The 13,100-nt window shown below is 43.4% G+C and overlaps 1 protein-coding gene across 4 annotated transcripts in view; it reads right to left on the bottom strand.

Moving 5' to 3' along the window:
- Positions 1 to 13,100, bottom strand: part of LOC311261987 (tetratricopeptide repeat protein 28-like) — a 199,026-nt gene that overhangs the window by 122,234 nt on the left and 63,692 nt on the right. The window contains exon 1 of one of the 4 annotated variants that reach the window (XM_084361065.1): positions 7,699 to 8,471. The exons of the other annotated variants lie outside the window; for them this stretch is intronic. Within the exon in view, the coding sequence (XP_084217191.1) occupies positions 7,699 to 7,725 (27 nt within the window). The 5' untranslated portion in view covers positions 7,726 to 8,471. Of the gene's footprint in view, positions 1 to 7,698; positions 8,472 to 13,100 lie in introns of those variants that run through there. 4 annotated transcript variants of the gene reach the window in all.

Consider the following 13,100-nt stretch of genomic DNA (forward strand, 5'->3'; position numbering starts at 1 on the left):
CATTACACCTGGAAAATACTATTACAGCAGTTCTCTGCAACTGAAAAAGACAACATTGTTCATAGAAAGAGGAAGAGGAGAGGGCAAACACATACTCCCAAATGTAAATTGGGAGGGTAATTTCACACCTGAAACGTTACACCAACTGTTGTGTGCCAAGTTACGGTCTTTTGTTCCAATGAGTGATTATGTATCTTTTTTTACAGCCCTCATTGGAGCAGCTGGAATGAGTGCATATATCCGTTTTTATTGCAGAAGACAGAGTAGCATTCATGGCACTAAACATGTTCTGTTCAGCATGATTTCATCACCGAGAACACCCAGACAGGTGGCGAAGGCGGCAAACACATTTTACATGGCTATAAAGGCAGGCATTACTTAAAATAATGTAACGTCACACCGTAGACATTGTGTAGTGTCTGGCCAGCCCCTGCAGAAGTGTTCAGCCTTGTACAGTATATTTAAACAGCTAAGAAGCTGCTGATGCTTGAGATTTCACAGTGGTAACTGGAGCACCCTCCAGACTGCTGAACAATACATGCGCTAATGTGGCCTCTGACCCCAGTCTCAGGAATATAGATCAAGAGAGAGGAGGGGAAGAGGGGAGTTACATGCAGGCTGGAAGAGAGAAGGAGAAGGTACAGTATTTCTGTATCTCTGATGGATGATAATGTTGCACAGTTTCCATAAATCATGTCCTATCTGACAAAACGATATCGCTCACTTGTCAAGAAAGCCATTTTCCAAGACTTTAAGACAAACGCAAAAAAGAGCATTTTAAAAAGCACATAGACAGCATGTGGGATAAACAAGTTGACACATATTCATGGACACACGAAAGGATCCTTCACATCTTTTTTGAACACAACATCTTTAAAGAAAGGCAGCAATGCAATTTAGAGGAGCTGGGAGAGTGGAGTGTGCATTAAGGTTCAAGTCACATCCACAGAAATAGGCTACAGAGAGTGGCAGAAAGAAAGAAACTAAACACTTAAAGGTTTTAGACTCAAACAGCCATGAGAACATGCACAACAGGAGGTAAAATTGGTGGGGTGAACACAGAAGGGTTAGAGAGGAGCCATAGTGAGGGGGTCGGAAGGAATGACAGAATTAAACTGTAGGTAGCTGTGGCTCTATTAGACTGCAACAGATTCTCTAGTTCAAATTATGAAATCTGAGTTATGAGATGATTTGAGATGGTGCGGCATGGGGGGTTGGACAACAGAGGTTTGTTCTGTATCCTCATTACTGAATCTACTCTGCGTGCCTGTCAGTCACCACCTGTCTGTCTGCCTTGTTAAGGGTGCAAGAATCATGAATCTCCCTTAGGAGACAAGCCTGCGGAGTATATGGAAGCTCTCTTCGCCCACATATCTTACCAACTATAAACATATGCCTGACATAAGTATCCCAGTATAAGCCTCATATAAATAAATCCAAAACTTACAAGAGGGAGCAGCAGCTAAACCTAGCCTCAAGAGACAGATGGAAAAGGCTCAGTGGGTCGTGCTCGGCACCATTTCCCCTTCCTTCCTGCAGGATTTTACAGCTGGCAGTAAAAAAGCTTTCTTAGCTACCCTTGCCACATTCAGCATGGCAGGAAAAGTAAGGAGAGGCAGGGCCAGACAGGCCAGAGTGACGGCAAGGGGAACTAAAACAATCTGCTCTGGGCTTTGTTGTTCCTGTGACCCCTGGAGACGAACTCTGCTAAGGCCGTTTGTGTGTGTCTCTGCTACACTGTTTGACTGCAAAAACATTGCACAGCACCTTCTCCTTTAAGACTGAAAGGGAGCGAGACTCAGACTAATCTTGTTTGCTATTCTATTGCACTACGTGCCATTTATCCAAGTGGGCAGTGGTCATGAAGATTCAGGGGTTAATTGACTCAGTTTTTTTCACAGTCAATAGTCATCAATAATCTACTCCACGACTAGATACTGTAGTGACCAGTCAGGTGCCAGACCGGACTGTCAATCCAGGGAAAGGAATGTCTAGTCCAGGCTACAGCTAAGCCATGGACACACTCCTGGAAAATTGAGCCTTCAAAGAAGGGCTTATGAATCCCATCTCTGACAAAAGAAGAGATGGAATTAGTGGGATTTAGGGGCGTCAGCATGAGGCAGGGTGGTATTAGTGATGCTCTTCACACGTCTCCATCCAGGCTGGATCACAGGCCTTTAGAACACACTAGCAGTGAATGTCTGTCACAACACACAGCACTGCGTTGGATGGAGACAGCTGCAGGGCCTGAAGACAGAGCTGATACTACGCCCAACCCACTGGAACCAGTCCAGTGTGGAGTTACAAAGGAATGTAGGAACTGCGGTCTTGGCAGCTGTAGTCTGATAAATGTTGTGAAACTGAGAAAAGTATGCATGTTTTTCAGGCCATATGCTGAAGAGATGTGTCCCTTGTGCCATTGTCAGCCCATATTCAAAACATATCTTAGCCAGCTTAAGTCTGAAACACTGGCTCTCTTCATAATATGCAAGACTGAGTACATAATACAGAAGCTTAACAAAGGAAAAGACTGAAAAGAATAGAGCTTAAGTCCTGCAGAGGACTGTTCCACCTCATAGAACAAGGAAATGTGTTCTATTGATGTGGTCCATCAAGTCAGGTCCGCTTTATTCCCTGCCGAGGCACCCAGAGGCAGGCACCTCCTGAGCCCTGAGAGCAGCTGACCACACCCCTGGAACAATGACCTCAATAAACTCAAACAGAGCTCCATTTGCTCGAACAGAAGCACTGGGGGGTAAAGGAAAGCTGAATCAAATCAGAAATGAGTGCTCTGAGGCTTGGAGGAACACATTGCAAATGGACTGTTGTACACATAAATCAATCTTTGCATTTACCACTTGCTATCCAAAAATCCATCTCCACACTCACAGTGAAATGTGCAGGTCCCAGCAATGAGGATAAATGGGAGCAGGATGGCCCAGTCACTATTGTCTCTATTGTTTCTCCTGTTGTATTTGACAGTGGACTCCCAAGAGTGCCTTACAGGGCATATGCCTGCAGCCTATGCGTACTGCAGACCACTGCGTCAGAGAAAGAGCAAGGGAGGCCTTGGATTCCAGGGAGCTCTTCTTTCTGTCCTCCATCTATGTCCAGTTCTCCCAATGGGAGGTGGTGGACTGGGATTAACAGAGCGAGTACAGCACATAAATTTCCACTGTATTGCTGAGTCGCTGTTCCCCACGCAACCCCCTCCTTACCTGAGCCAATCCCCCGCCCCCACCCCTATCCATCCCAGGAGGATGGGCCAGGAGGCTGGCCACGCAGCCGCATCCCGTTCCGCTCGGCATGCTGGGCCGTAAATACAGCGCAGCATCAGGAACAGCAGGTGCTATCACTCCCTATCATTAATTATCCCTGCTGCATCACTCTAGGGCCTCTCACTCCGAAACTCCAAATCTCCTGCACCATCTTATTCTCTAGCCTCCAACCCTTTCCCATTTTCTCTCACTTTGTTGAATTCCAACCATCTCAAATTCTATCAGTCTAAAGCTCGACAGCAATTCCATTTCTTCTCCTCAATATCCACCCATCTATCTCCTTATTTCCTACAATCGTACAATCTAGCCCCCATTCATTTGTTCCCTGATGTATCTCAATCTTTGTCCAGCACTCTCAGGTTCTCCCAAGTGACTCCTTCCCCCACCGACAGCCTTGCCCGCTTTCTTCCCTCAGATGTGTGTCTTCTAGCGCTTGCCTTCACATTCTGACGGGTTTTCCCTTGCTGTAAATGTATTCCAAAACTGCTGTGCTGCTGCCAGCCAGGAGACGTCACATGGACTGATGGAGCGCTGGGGGGAGAGATAGCCCTTTCCCCCACCAGAGCTCATAAATAATACCGAATCAAAGAGGAAAAGCAGCATGAGAAACTCCCTGAGGTGAAAAGCCAATGAACATGGTCAGAGATGTAAGAGGGCGCCTGCTGATGGTAAAGTCTGAGCGCCCAGTGTGTCTGGCCACAGAAACATGAGCAGAGCATCCTGTCCCTCTCAGGTGAGAAGGCTTCTTGTCAACTGTGTGGAACCCACAGAAACATCTGGCACATCCACAAAAACAAACAGTCCCTTCCTTCTGACTTTGTCAGACCGCCGCAAGGCATAATGTGAACTCAGAATGTAGAGGTTGGCTCCGTAATATGAGACCACCCAACATATTAACAGGTTGAGAGTACTTCTGCTCGAGATAATATGTGATGATGACTTAAAAACACATCTGGCAGCAAAAGACAGCCATGGAATGTTTTTCGGCTGTTGCTAAAAAGAAATTCATGGAAAACCACAGCGGACCTCAGTGTCTGATACAGACAGGTAGAAGTCTTGAAGAAACTTGCCAAACTACTGGAGTAAATAATTAATGTCCGAAACAGGGTAGAAACAGTGTCCACACAAGTACATGAGCACAAATGACAATGCCTGGTCCAGCTGGCACAAACCTGTCCCCAGTGATGATTCAACGTGCACTGTTACACAGAAGTTGATGTAATAAACGTCAATCTGCATTGCATCTGCCTTTACGTACTTGCGTTGACCATGTTTCTGCCCCTCTGTCCCCATTTGTACATAACACAATATACGAAGACACAAAAAACAGTGTTTGTTAGTCAACAATCTCACAGGTTCTAAATTTTCTAAGCATGGTGGCTTTCTTTCATTCTATTCATTTTTTTTCCACTAGTGGCCTCTCAATCAAAACACTGAAAACAAAAGACGTAGTCCGACAATATTGCGAAATAGCATGAAATCATGGGAGTTGTTGTCTTCATTGTTAAACAACCATCATTGCTGATGGAAATCTATCAGACGTGACTCAGGCAGAAATGTACACAGATGAGGTCCTGTATTAAAGTTTTATCCACCTTACGTTAGCTCTCGTTCACCAACTTCCTTCCTCACTCTCTGGCCTATCATCCGGTGTTTCCCCAAAAGTTATAGCAACAGGCGACTAAATGAAACACACCTTTACCTTGGGTTACATGGGTTTGAACATTCGTGAAAACATTTGGGACAATATAAGTACACAACTAATGAAATATATAACAAAGGTGTAGTCATTTTTAGACATTTTAAATTACAAAAGGTTCCATTATATCTTTAAGGCACACTGCCATCTCTTACCTGACTCAATGTTACCTACAGGCAATGTTCATATTTTTGAGGCCCCATTAACCCCCCAGCCAGCTACCCCATTTATGCCATCAGGCACAGCAAGAGTGATGTTAGAATTCCTGGGCCTCACAAACACTAAAAATAAGCGCCTCTTCACTTTAAAAGGAAAGGAGTTACCTGTGGATTGTTGCACTTGGCTTTTAAACCCATCAGGAAAAAGCTATATCTCCCGAAAACATTGATTGTCTCTGGACAGACTTATCTGACCATTATCAGACACCCGTGTTATGGCAGCCTTTACTCACATGTCTCCTCTTCCACATTTTAACATTGTGTAATAGACACTCTTTCTGAATCGACTCAGGCGGTCTGAGCAGCTCCACCAAAATTGCAGAAAAAGAAAGTAAATCACACGAATCCCCTGTGAAAAAAGATTTCACTCTCCATCTCTTCCCAGAACTGATAAGCTATCCGCCAGCAGCATTAGGGGAATTGCTCTCGCTTCTCTTCAACATCACAGATTTGGAATTTTGACTCATTAGTGTAATCCATTATAAAGAGGTGGACAGGACACTCAGCCTGAATCAATTCGATTCTCCTACCCTTTCTATTGATTCCCGCCGAACTAGAAGTGGAGTAAGGCAACAGATTGAAAAGCAGATAAATAAGAAGCCACACTAGGAAAATTCAAGGATCTTTTGTGACATTTCATATGTGCACACCTTCCACAGAGAACACTGCATTCTACAGAAATCAGTTTCTTTACAATGTGGAGCACAATGGCTGTATTTATTCCTTTTTCCTGCATGCCATGTTCAATATGTGATCACAGCAGAGGACATCGATGGCATTGAACCTGAGTTACGGTGAAGGACACTGTCAGAAGCATGCACATACAAGTGTACAGCAATTTAAACGAACATGGGCTGCTCTGTGTGTTTTTTACTCTAGGTGCTCATGTTCATGGTGATGCATCTGGCATCCCCAACAGGTTCATTAATCAACATCACACAGAGAAACCATTTCCCTCCTTGATGAGAGCCACTGAAATGAGTCACCTTAGTTAAATAAGTGATGAAAAGGGAATCTACATGTGAAGGACAGTGTTACTTTCTGGATTTTTTCAGGTTGAGCACATATGACTGCAGTGTGGCTGGGAATCAATTCCTGCAGTGAGGAAAGGCTTTTAGTCCTCAAAGGGGGGTCTCACGGATGATTCTGGCAGATACACTGCACAGCTGTACAAATCATTAAGGCATGCTCACGGCTTTTATTTTCTCTGCTGATAATTCGCCGTTAAGGAGCTTGGTTTCCATCATTTACTTTCATCTCATCTTTCAGGATGAGATTATCCACATTAATGACACTTGGTGTGGAACAAACGGCATACAGAAATCAATTCTGGCAGAGAGATGGCAAAGATCACACGCATTAGAGTGGGTTTCCACTACTACCAGTGCCTGTAGTAGGGGTTACACTTCTTCTGGTACTGGTAACTCGTGTGAAGACGAAACACCATCATCATGTCTCAGCTGAAATATCTGAGCCAAAAGGAAGAAAATCCTGCAAATGTTGATGCTGCAGTTGCACAGTCTTTATGAGAGGAAGAAGGTTTAGAATGATGCAAAACGCTTAATAGAGGAAAGAAATGTGTTGCTCATCCTTTCATTTTTCTGTCACCAGTGTAAAGCCCACTCTACAAGGCTGCTTCTTGTCAGACAAGTGCCCCCTGCTGGTAAAAATCCTAACCATAGGCATTTTAGTGCTACCATTTTTTATAGACCCCGGATGATTTTCACATATTTTCCATGTTGTAATACTCCAAGGCTACGAAACTGGAGCAATAGGAGAAGGCATGCTGAATAAAATTGCAATCTAAGAAAACTAATGTCTAACTGTGGAAACAAGAAACAACACAGACCTCTCAGTCCTCTCCTCTAAAAGATGAGGTGCCTGTTCATTCTGAAACTTTCTGGTTAAAATACGGCTGAGGTGTAATGTTTCATTCACTCTTTATAGTCCAACCTCAAAAGGCTGTGCTCTATTCTGAAACAGGACACAGGTTCAACACTGTTAAGTCTCACAACTCCAGATATTGACGAAGTAGACATTAATCACTGATGTCTTGATTAGTCCAGATAAAGAATGTAGGCCTGTCTTACTGTTGGAGGCTCCAGAACATACAAAACACAGGCCAGAGTGTAACAGATTAACACAGTAACACATTTTACTCTATTACTATGCAACTATAGTATAGGTGGTATACAGTGCAGTGCCCAGCAACTGATTCCTGTCTCTCTAATAATCATTTAAACAGACAGAGAGAAAAGGAGGTAAAAACAGCGATTAAGATCACACTGTAAACTTATTTACCGTTATAGCCTCTATAATCATAGTTCAGTACAGCGCTGTTCTGTATCTGTAGGTTCTGACATTTGTAGTAAACGAATAGCAAGAGCAGCAGCCTGTGAGCAAGCCCCTTCTTTCCAACTTGTGATCTACCACAGACACGTTATTTATCGCCATAATTGCAAAAACAACAACAACAACAAAAAACATATAAAGCCAGACTCACCTTCTTCCGGGGCTGCCATTTCATCATATTTGTAAACCAAAATGGAACAGCATTAAGATATTATATGAGAATGGAATGTAGATTCAAAGAAATCCAGAGCGCAAGTCATGCTGCCTCTCCACTTCCCTCAATTTTGCAGCAGATTTTCTCCAAGAAGCGATGCATGATGATGTGCGAGTCTCAGCTTTGCGGCAATTTTGGGGGGAGACAGCACAGTCAACACAAATCATACACCGGTTAAATCCACAGTTGAGCCCGGAGACTTAATCAGAGACACATGGTGTCGACTGACAATGTTTGGGGGAAAAGGTTCCTGTGCGTAAATCCAAAGTGCGAGTCCGCTTTGAACCCACTCCCTCCTCACTCGGCACGCAGGATCGGCGCCCCCAGGACCAATCCAGACAGATTATGAGGAAAAATGTATTCTTGAACTTTTTCGACACGAAGTCGTCCCTGTTAGTAGGCTACAGCATAGGTCCAGCGCTCTTCGATCCACAGCAAACGATCGGACGACGGAATGTGCGCCAAAATGCAGAGATATTCATCACAGTGGTCGAATCCCGTTTTCCAGCGACCGAAACACACTTTGGGAAGTATTCGTGGAGAAACAGTCAACCGCAGCCCGGCGGAGACAGCGCGACAAGCAGGGAGACTACTTTCAGGAGGAGGAGGGGGCACAACCACCAAGAGAAAAAAAAATCCCTGGAATTTCTGTGAGGAGCTGGAAGGATATCCTGAATCCTGCAACAGCAACAAACTGGACTGGCTCTCAGATGACTTCCCTCCCTGCGCTCCTGCAGCCTCGCAGTTAACAGACTTGGAGCTGAGGAGCTGAGCAGGCAGAAGGCAGCAGGGTCATAGCGCCGCCGGCTACACATTTGCCAAAAAAGTGCGCTTTACATTTACGCACGAAGCTGACGCTGCTGTCCAGACAGGAAACAGGCTGTGGTGTGGTGTGCTCCTCAAGGACACTTTTCCAGGCACCACCCGCGTGCCACCATGCTGTACCAGTCCAACATGCTGTACATACAGGACAGGGTACTGGACTACAGCTTGGTGATTTGCTGCCCTTCCATCCAAAAAGTGGAAGTTGTCAGTCAACTTAAAGGTCCAGTATGTAGAATTTAGGGGAACATATTGGCAGACATTGAATTTAATATTCATGATTATGTTTTCATTTGTGTATAAGGAGTCATTTACTGTATATATACAGAGGAAGAGGGTCATCTCCCATATACACTGCCATGTTTCTACAGTAGCCCAGCACAGACAAACCAAACACTGGCTCCAGAGAGGCAATCTTGCATTGTTAGCAGCCACAGTAGGGACAGTAAGGTGAGGGGTATTCAGTTGGTTGCAATCTACGACCTCAGGGCGCAATGGCACTAAATTCTGCATACTAGTTCTTTAAACTGTATTTCAGCATGTAGCAATACCTATAATGAAGTGCTATAGTTCATATACAGTCATCCAAAGGCTGTTGAAACATCAGTCATGAAACCATAACCAAATGTCCTTATTTTTTCAAAACTGTCTCCAGTGCGTGATTACATTCTTTCTATGACATCCCAATTAAGGATTTAATGTTTTACAAAAACTGTATATTTTTCTCTTAAAATGTCTTATGGGATCACAGATCTTTATGATGGATTAGTGTTAGTGTCAAAAATATCAATATATCAATACATATCAATACTGAATATTTGAAATTGTTTCAATATGAATTTTCTGCTGTATTGATATACCCGTACCAGCTGCAATATCCCATTTCTGATATCCCATAGTGGAAACTTTACTTTGTTTATATTAGCCTGACCCTTCTAAGTAGCTTCCTTGCTAGCGTCACAGTCTTCTGGGGACCTTATTTCCCTCGAGGATGGGTTGTTTATATGAAAATATCAAATAACTATTTCTCAGATTGTATTAATAGCTTATTAAAATTAAAATAGCTTAATAAAAATCAAAACTTTCATGCCCTAATTGTGTCAATTTCCCCCAATGGTATCGAAAATGGTATCGAATATCAGCATTTTTCAAGGTGTTGTATTGAAGTTAGAAATTTCAGTATCGTGCCAACACCACTACAAATATTGCATTACAACTTTTCTTGACACATAAAGAAAGGTGACAAGGTGGATCAGGTGCTCAGCAGGTCTAAGAGAAATAACAGCTCATCACGTTTTTAAACTGGTGTTAATGAGCAAAGATATTCAAATAACATCACACTCGCAATGCTGCGGTGACTTGCTGCCGTGATCAGTAGATGCTTTCTCTCCTTCTTTTTGTGAGTATTGTAAGCTGAATTCCTGCATAAAAGGCACGATTCACAAAGGATGTTGAGCCTTGGACGCTGGAGACAACTAAAGCCTTGTTTATGTACATTTTCCCTGCTTCCTCCTTCTGAGAGCAGCTGTCACATACCATACGCTGTGCAATATTTTACTGCACACAGCCATCAGACGCATAACGTCACCAAGGATTTTTGTTTGGCACTGTTTGGCCCGAGTGAGGAAATATGTGCAGCTTTTAGACTTTTTGTCATTAATTGTGGAAGTGGGCTGAATACAATTCAAAACAGAGGTTATTCTGGGAAGAAACCTCTCGCCACAATTGCTGCCACAGTCACAGAATGAAAACAGCTATCGACAATCAAAACAGATACACTGGTGCTGAACCCCAAACCAGAATATTCATCACTGGATATGTGACAGCAGCATTAATACAGTAACTACATTATTGTTTATTCATGAGGAGTCCCCTCAGAGTAAAAGAAAGGCGAATTAAAAAAAGGTCGATACAGAAGTGAGGTGAAATCAGTTTATACAATAAGCTTGTGATTTAAATTGGTTTAGGTAATGGACTCTATGGAGCTGTGAGCTGGTCAATAAGCCAGTGTCTGTTCAGGGTCAGCAGGGTCCGCGGTGCACCTAAGGGTCACTCAGATAACAAAAGACAAGTAGGAGGAGGGGGACAGGCTGACATATGGCCTTATGGACAAACGCCTGCTGTGCACAGAGAGTCTATGAGACACTTGGTAATCCACATGGATGAACATGAACAAAATGCTTGACACTACACTACCTCCACATGCACAGCTGGCACCCAAACAGAAGGACACTGTGATCAAAGCACATGTTTGTAGTCAAAGAAGAGGTGGGCTGTTTATGTTACAGTATGACTCACCTGATAATAGATTACTTTTAGTCCTCACTGACTCCTGTTGGATCTGTGTTCCATCCAGTAACGCAGCTCTAAGATACTATTTACATTTATGTTCTCTTTCAACCGCACGCTCACACTCAGACATTAAAGTCCCAGCACCTAAAACAGGTTTACACAAGATATTGTTTCATAAAAGGCCTGTTTGATGATCAATCAAAGGCCACTTCAGTGTGCTGTTCAGCAACAGTCTGTTCGTAGTGAAGCCTGTCATCTGGCATCCCCATACAGAAGCAGGCTCCCTGTGCGTGCCTCTGCTTTCCCAATCAGAGCCGCACAGGAAATCAGACTCCAGCCTTCAGAGGGAAAACGAAAACCCCCTCTTTCATTTTCCACAACTTGGAGCCGGTTTAAAAGTTTGTGCTTCCTTTTCTTGTTCTTGCCAATCATGCCCTCAAAAATGTCTCTGCTGTATGTTTTGATGGCGGGCTGATTTCACAAAGATGAGTTTGGTTAGTCTATAGGTTTTTCTCTTGCACAAAAATAAAGGCTGACTCATGTTAAATGTAAAATGTTCATCACCCTTCTGCAGGATACCTCAGGACTGAGAACCGTCTTTCCAAAGTCACAGTCAGTGTCACTCATTAAGTACAACTGACACAAAGAGGAAAACGTGGCTTATTTTGCGGTTTGTTAAGAATACTTTAGACTGAGCAGCGTGAAGGAAAATATCTTTTAAAGCTACCAGTAACCCGTTAGGAATTAATTCTAGTAATTTGTCCTTGTAACAGTTATTTTTTTCTCCACAAGGAACACATTTTAGTTTGGTTTGTACCTTGAAACTGCAGCAGTTTAAAAACTCTTATTTAGCCTCCAGCAAATCAGTTACACTTAAGATATTAAAAAAAAAATTAGAAAGCTTTGTGCAACTTGTGAAGTTTAATGTCTCACTGAAATCTCTCTACATGAAACCATCCTATCTGATGTGTGCTACTGCTGAACATTTGCCTGTTTCTATCTGTGGGCTTGCCTGTTTATTAGTCCACATGATGTAAAAAGTGCATCACCCACACGATAGTAACGGAAGCTGTTTGAAAAAATGAGGACTGTCAGGAAGGTTTTTGAAAAGCCCACAGAGGAGCAACACTCCAAAAAGCTCTCCTGAATGTCTGAGGGTAATTTGTTTTCACAGGCTCTGGCTCTTAAGTCACGACACTGGAGTGTCGCTGTGTGCTATCTGTCCCCTGTTTGAATAAACAGCGGCCTTTTAATTACAAGGGCTGGAGTTTCAAAGCAATAAATTCCACAGCGAGAGCACAGAGATATGTACCCTGATGTCACATGCACAGACATATGCACATAGCGATATGCAAGCACCTGTGTGTACTGTGAATACTGAAGAACACATATTATCATTAATATTGTGATTATTATTCATAAGGGCCTTGCAACTAATTTATTAAATTTCCAGCACGGAAATTTATAACATAAGAATATAATTCACAGTGTTTGACAGATTGCCTCCCCACTAAGACATGGCAGATGGATGAATTTGTTTTAAAATGCCTAACAACATTATAATAATAAAAGTGTTAAACGGCAATGACACACAGCCGCTCTGTTGTGCCGTACATCACTGAAAACAAATAACCCTCATCAGCATTCATTCATTCATTCACCTCTCTTACAGGGCTCCATTCTTGGATGATGTTGTGTCAAAATTTAGCCTGCTGTGGACTATGTGAGAGGGGTGTGCACAAGGGTGTGTGCATGTGAGAGTGTGTGTGTGTGTGTGTGTGTGTGTGTGTGTGTGTGTGTGTGTGTGTGTGTGTGTAAGTACATGCATGCGTGTGTCTTACTTGGAGCTTGGTGTTGATTAAGTGTCTGGAGCCTGAGGGGGGATAATGAGAGGCTCTAATTAATGAGCCTGTGCATATCTCAGAGTCACAGGGTCCTATCTGCAGAGAACAAGTCCACACACACCCATACTTGCAACACACACACACACACCTCAGTGCACCGTGGGGATCTTTCCCCACACTGCACAGTATTTTCTCCAGGGAAGCCCAGCTGGGAGTGTGTCACTCTGGCTGCTGTCCCTGATAAGTGTACTCTAATAGGGATGGATGGGGGTTAGGGAGCCCCGCTATGAGAAGGTCACATGCACTGACCACCCAACGTGCCCCGAGCAAAGGCTGATGTTACACACCCTGAAAACCATTCCAAATCTTATTTGTTTGCTG

This window comes from Pagrus pagrus (genome assembly GCF_965226575.1).
Source record: "Pagrus pagrus genome assembly, chromosome: 8".
Classification (NCBI taxonomy): domain Eukaryota; kingdom Metazoa; phylum Chordata; class Actinopteri; order Spariformes; family Sparidae; genus Pagrus; species Pagrus pagrus.